Source organism: Rhea americana, unplaced genomic scaffold (genome assembly GCF_003343005.1).
Source record: "Rhea americana isolate MKP2758 unplaced genomic scaffold, rheAme1 scaffold_35, whole genome shotgun sequence".
NCBI lineage: Eukaryota > Metazoa > Chordata > Aves > Rheiformes > Rheidae > Rhea > Rhea americana.
In genome coordinates, this window is record NW_028186479.1 from 3,650,532 (window position 1) to 3,656,729 (window position 6,198).

The 6,198-nt window shown below is 33.6% G+C and overlaps 1 protein-coding gene across 1 annotated transcript in view; it reads right to left on the reverse strand.

Moving 5' to 3' along the window:
- Positions 1-241: 241 nt before the first annotated feature.
- The window catches only part of ABHD5 (abhydrolase domain containing 5, lysophosphatidic acid acyltransferase), a 30,056-nt gene continuing 24,099 nt past the window's right edge, over positions 242-6,198 (reverse strand). The window contains exons 6-7 of the mRNA XM_085311814.1: positions 5,487-5,673; positions 242-3,145 (exon numbers count right to left, since the gene is read on the reverse strand). Coding sequence (XP_085167940.1) covers positions 3,056-3,145; positions 5,487-5,673 — 277 coding nt within the window. The 3' untranslated portion in view covers positions 242-3,055. The remainder of the gene's footprint in view (positions 3,146-5,486; positions 5,674-6,198) is intronic.

Here is a 6,198-nt window from a genome sequence, read left to right on the forward strand (position 1 = left end):
CTCAGGCTCCATTTCACAATCAGATATGAACAGGGACTTTCTTGTGATGCCTGTGAATGTTTCATTATAACACCTTATCAATAAATTACTTCTCTGAAAATCATTTTTTTGAAACTAAAATCTAAGCTGGCAGGGTTCAATAAGTAACAAGATGCAGTCAGCCATGCAAACAAAATATTACTAAGTTATTTTAATAAAATTTTATCACAACAACCTCAGGAGGAAGAGAGTGTCCTGGAGATTTAGACAGTTAATTTCAGATTTTTATTAATATTTAGGATTTTTTATGCTATGCTGTTGCTTCTGATACAAAGCTGTCTTCATTTTGAGGCTACAACAGGATAGATCTCTGGGTGCTTTCACACCTGTGATCCTTGTCTTATTTTACAGCACKCTAATAAAAACAGCCCCACTCACTGCAACGCATTTTAAGCAGCCAGTCATTGTACTGAAACAGAACTTTTGGAGAAACTGAGCTGACTCCTTGAGAGCAATTCTTCACAAGAAGTCTAGCTTCCAAGTCTTTTCAGTATCTGCTATTCATTATCTGTTCAGCACCTATTATCATGTACAGTAATTTTACTAGGTTATAATGCACACAATAGGATATTCCAAATTCCACCTTGACTTTCACGAGAGTATCTAATACTGCTTCGAAGATAATCAACACACACTTTCTTTGTATGTGCAATCAGGGTTCTGAACGTGCAGCCACTTGTTGACAAACGCTTACCTCCTCAGTTAAATACAAGAAATTTTAAGAACACTGAGGCATTTCAGAACAAGCTTTACTCTATCTTTAATACATTTTTGGATGGTTTAGCAAAACTTATTAATTACTTTTGATTTCCAGAGCTTAATCACACACAAATTACTACAAAAGCAACATCATGTCTTAAGATTAAATCAAACACAAAATTTAAGATTTTTTTTTTATTGTGCAAAACTTAAGCAGTAAGTTTTATTAATACAATGAACTGAAAAAGCAGGGGATGTTCAAAAGAGCATTCATATTCAGTGTGCAATTCTTATCCCTACTCATCTTTTGATAGGGAATCCGGAATTCCCATCAGTAAGTGCTATCTGAAAATACCAAGTTTGTACTGTCTGTTGTCATTTGGAAGAGACTCAGAGTATGTTTTYAGGTGAGGTTTTTACACACAATTAAATGAGTCATTTAAGCTGATAAATACAAATTAGACGCTGATAAGGGTGAAAAAAATATATACTAACGGCATCAGCATAAATGCTGGCATGACTGACAATTTATAGCTTATACTAAACATTATAATCAATACTCTGATTTTCTATTTTGAATGCAAGATTTTAGCAAATAAAACAGATTTTAAAAAAATCTGGCATCTGCTATTTGAAAATGTAACTGAATTCAATAAATTATTTTAATAAAATCATTTAACTTGTTAGATATTAAGTGCTACCAGTCAAGGCAGTCACAAAGACTGTTTGATGTTTACATAGCACCATATATGTAAACATCTCCTTGAGGGAGAGAGATTATGCTCAGCTTGGAACATAATCAGAATATTTTCTGAACATTTTAGGTATCTTTGCCTTTCACATCATAAATATGTGCAACAAATCAATAATTTGAGCAAAAATGCACACAATTCTACTCAAGCCTTAAGACGGTGCTATTGTTAATTCAAATCCTCTATGTATAAAAGTATCAAGAACTCTGCAGTAGTCAATTCAAGATTCAAAAGCAGATCAACAGTTTCATGTAAACTTGTTTTTTAAAATACAAATCACCACATAATTTTGGCTTTAAAGTGACAAAGTATTTTGCTTAATTTACTAAGCATGCGATAAACTAACATCAATCTAGCAGTTTCAAAAAGATTCAGAGACTGGATTAGCTCTGATTTCCAAATATTCAATTAAAATATATAACTATATAAAGAACCTCCAAAACATGTAATTGTAAGTTGTTACAGTGGTATTGTTTATTCCAGTAATAATAATCCTTCCTATAAGGAGGTTGCATGTTAACTAAAAATACACTATTCTGCTGTAGTTCCCAATTAGAGAGCATCAGCATTCTCCTCCTCCCTCCAAAGTTTATTAAAAAGCAGACTAGGCTTTCAATCGAAAGAAAAAGGGAGTTATACTCACTATCCAGATGGCCATTTCCTAGCATTAATCCAAATCTTGTCAACTCATCTACAATTGTTACGTTTAGGCTAGCAACAAATCTTGCAGTAATTATACACTGTTAAAAATAGATACAGTAACTAACAAGCCATCTTTTGTATTTTAAAATCACTGAAATCTACAAATCGAAGTATTTCTGGAAGCATGAAAGTCAGTGACATCACTGACTCTTAGAAATTGAGGCTTCAATAAAAGTGACACACATGGAAGAAAATGCCTTTAGATAAACAGAAATAGCATCCAACAGCAAAAATATTTCCTAATATTGAACCCTGATTCCTTACAGACTAACACATTTCAGCGACAAACATTGTGCATTGTTTTGGCCCTGTCTCTACCCCAAAATCAGCTTTACAAGTTGTTCTAACAGAAGAAGACTCACCAAATCTTAAAATATGGTGCATGGAGTTCTGCAATCCAAAAATAAAGTATGTATGAGCATTTTCATATTCTTGCTATGAAACATCAACTAGAAAATATGAATGTTTATAAAGAAACCAAACTGTATTTTATGCATTATATCTATATTGATATAGGTCTCTGTGTCGGTGGAGAATGCAACATCTTTATAACATTCAAGGTATGCAAAATTCAATTACAATTTGAAGAAAATTCCAGTTCAAAAAGCTGTACGTAATTTCATATATGACAGGCCAATACTTAAAGACAAATCTCAAACAAATTCGTACAGTTTGCCTAAAATCACCCTATCACCCCCCAAAGGCACTAAGTGGTTTAAGTGTGCAAATGACTTCTTAGAAGAAACAGTGTGCAAACAGAGCCTGTTCCATTAGCTCTGCATTCTTTAGTAATTCTCTACAGAGTATTGCTATTACATGTTATCTATAGTACGAATTTCTAAGGAGAACATAGTAGAACACAGTCAGTCCACAGAATCACAGATATCTTTTACTCTCTGATTGAAGTCTTCAGGTTGATCAGCATACACATAATGACCTGCACCAAGGATAGCCTGGAGGATGAAGGTAGAGACAGAGGTCAAAAGGAGAAGAATGTAAAATATAAATAAATTATGAGGATATGTGAAGAATATACCCACAACAAACTGAGTTTTAAACATTATCAATTTGATACTTTATTATTTGAAAGGAAAAACCGTGAAATTGAAACTATCAATCGCATCCAGTCTGTGTTAATGAAGTTTACCACAGTGGCTGCTAGGAGGTTGTATCATACAACCTAAAAAACCAATGGTTTAAACTTGAGGAAAAATGAAAGTTTATTTCACCTGTTGAAGGACTTTGTTACATAGGAAAAGAGGGTAAAACCACAATGGCACATCTTGTTGAAAGAAAGATTTAAGTGGACGGAAGTCATTGCAATACAAAGTTAAGAGAACACTTTACACGTCAAGCTTTCAGTTAGCCTTAGTTCCCTTCATTCTCCACTCAAAAAATCTGCAGAGTGGCTCTTTACTTCTCCAAGTGTTTGTACTAGAGAAAACATTTGATCATTTCTATTCCCTTATTAAAAGAATTATACAGAAAGGACTAAAAGGTACTAAGATAAATGAGTAAGAACTTAGAGGCTTAAATTGCTGAGGATTTTCTAGACTTGTGGAAGCAGATTTCAATCCTCTGAATTAACTGCTATTTTAAGCAGGGAAAAGTCAAATCCAAATGATGTAGTATATGGGGGGGGGGGAAATCACATTTGTGAGCCTTTTCTGACCTAGATTATTTCACTGAAACCATGTAATAAAATTAAAGGCTTAAGTAAGCACATAYATTGTAGTTAAAAGTTTTTCTGTAATTTATCACTCTCTGCCGAAACTGTCATGAAGCAAATCATCATCATACTAAATGGTAAAGGCGCTTGACCTATTTTCTTCTAATGTTATACCCAATCCAAGATTTATTTGTATTCAAATCTACTTTTCCCCTCCCCCGGCATTAAAACATTCCCTCTTAAGTCTCCAAAATGAAACACTATCTTAAATAGAAATACAGCTATGTTGGCATGTTAAAAAAAGAAAACTCTTCAAGTAAAATTTAGTTAGAAATAAACATACATAAAATCCTCAAAATCTCTCTGCACTTTACCAAGGCTGGCAAAGCCAATGGTAGAAGAGCAGTCCAYGTGTCAGCCTCATGGAAGCCCTTTCATTCCTTTGTTTTTGTGAATGTCTTTCAAAGTCCCTGTAATTTCCTCCACCCCAACTATCTTTTAGAAACTGCATYTGGCATGACAAAATTTTAATCTGAATTACTCTAAAACATTACATTACCTACTGTGCCTACTAAAAACCACCGACCAGACTGGAAAAACCTGCTTGCCTGACATAAGCTTATCCTAATAACCTATTGTGCACTTCTCAATAGTGATTGTTTGTTGAAACTTACTCKGTAGTTAAGCAGTAAAGTGATGCTTTCAGTTCTGGATGTTAGCATTTATGAACGGTATTTGTGCTCATTAACACATGTAAACAGCTTCATAACAGTATCATTTTTCAAATTGTACTTGTATGACTTGTCCAAGTGTACTGTAGACATCACACACTATAAACCTTTGTCCAGTTACGACTCGGTATCAGTAAGAGGACAGCTGGCATATTCTAGCATTTTATCACCTCATAAGATTGTAACATATATACACATCCAATTATCGTGTCTGACTGATGTGAGAATGCGTGAAGAATACTTCAATATTTATTTGTTTTTAAAGAAATCAAACAAAAAATGCAGTGTGTGCATTGCATATTTGCAGCAAGTTACAAGTGCACATATTTTAAATGATAATGCCATACCTCTGAACAGGAAKGTACTAGCTAGAAAGACAAAACTGAGTATTTCTGTAATGATTCAAAGAAAGGTGCTTCCAAGAACCTACCAGGCACAAACCACTCTCTTAAAGAAACAAAAGCTTTATACAAACAGATTGGAACAACTTATGAGAGCCTCCTGACCATTTCATACACATATGTTAAGAAAGCTGTTGTTTAAAGCAAACAAACAAAAAAGCCTGAATACTCACCGGTGACCCCAAAGCTATTTGTACCAGTGTAGGGTAAAAATTTTTGTAGAGAAAAAAAAATGACCTTGCTCATAGACCTAATTCAGCTTATCATGATAACATGTTTCATTCTTACTCAGGGAACTCGTACACTTTCGTTTCAGTTTTCTCTAAGCTAACTCTTATTTTCTCTTTATCTGTTACAAAAATCAGAATTTTTCATCCAARGCCTTAAATCAAAGGGCCATCATTCCCACAGCTAGTATGAAAAACACATAAGATGGATATAATTAAAAAGAATTCACACAGATGCACTAAAAATCTCATAGAAGTCAACTTACTATTGTCTTCACATATGAATTTGGTCTCAGAGACTGGATAGTGCTGCCAGAATTGCCATCTATACATGAACGTGCTCCATAGACCACAGTGATTGGAATGTCTTGATCCATGTGTGAAATCCGTTTCAGCATTGGCCTCTTTGCCCATCCATAAGGAATAGTCATATTCTTGAAAGCAGTTTCACCACTTAGCCATACAAAAAGAGTTAAAAAAAAAAAAAAAAATTTAAAAAAAAGAATCTTCTCCAACGTTTCTGCCCTTTTCTCCCTTCCTCTACCTTTAACTACCTTTAAATTGGCATAACTATGCCTTTTGGTAACACACATACAAAATGCAATAATAAATGAAGTTGGGATTTTTGACTATTAAAATCATGAGTTTTCAAGGTTTGCATGTAATTTTCAACATAAATAGTCTATGTTTTCACAGTACTGAGTGCTAACATTTAAAAGCATGAGACGACATATTTTTAAGGTTTTTAAGAAAGGCTTTACAAAGTAAGCCACGATAAAATCCTTTGGATTAAAAACTAGTGCCCAAGCTCTCTCTCAAAGAGAAAACACAAATAGTTTAGAAGAAGCAAAATCAGGATATTTTCTACATTTATCAATTTCTGAAATTCAGAGAAAATGCAATCCTCTTTTTCTTCTTCAATTAATAAAATAAATGTTACAGTAAAAAAAAAAAAAAAAAAAGCATGCATACCCTATC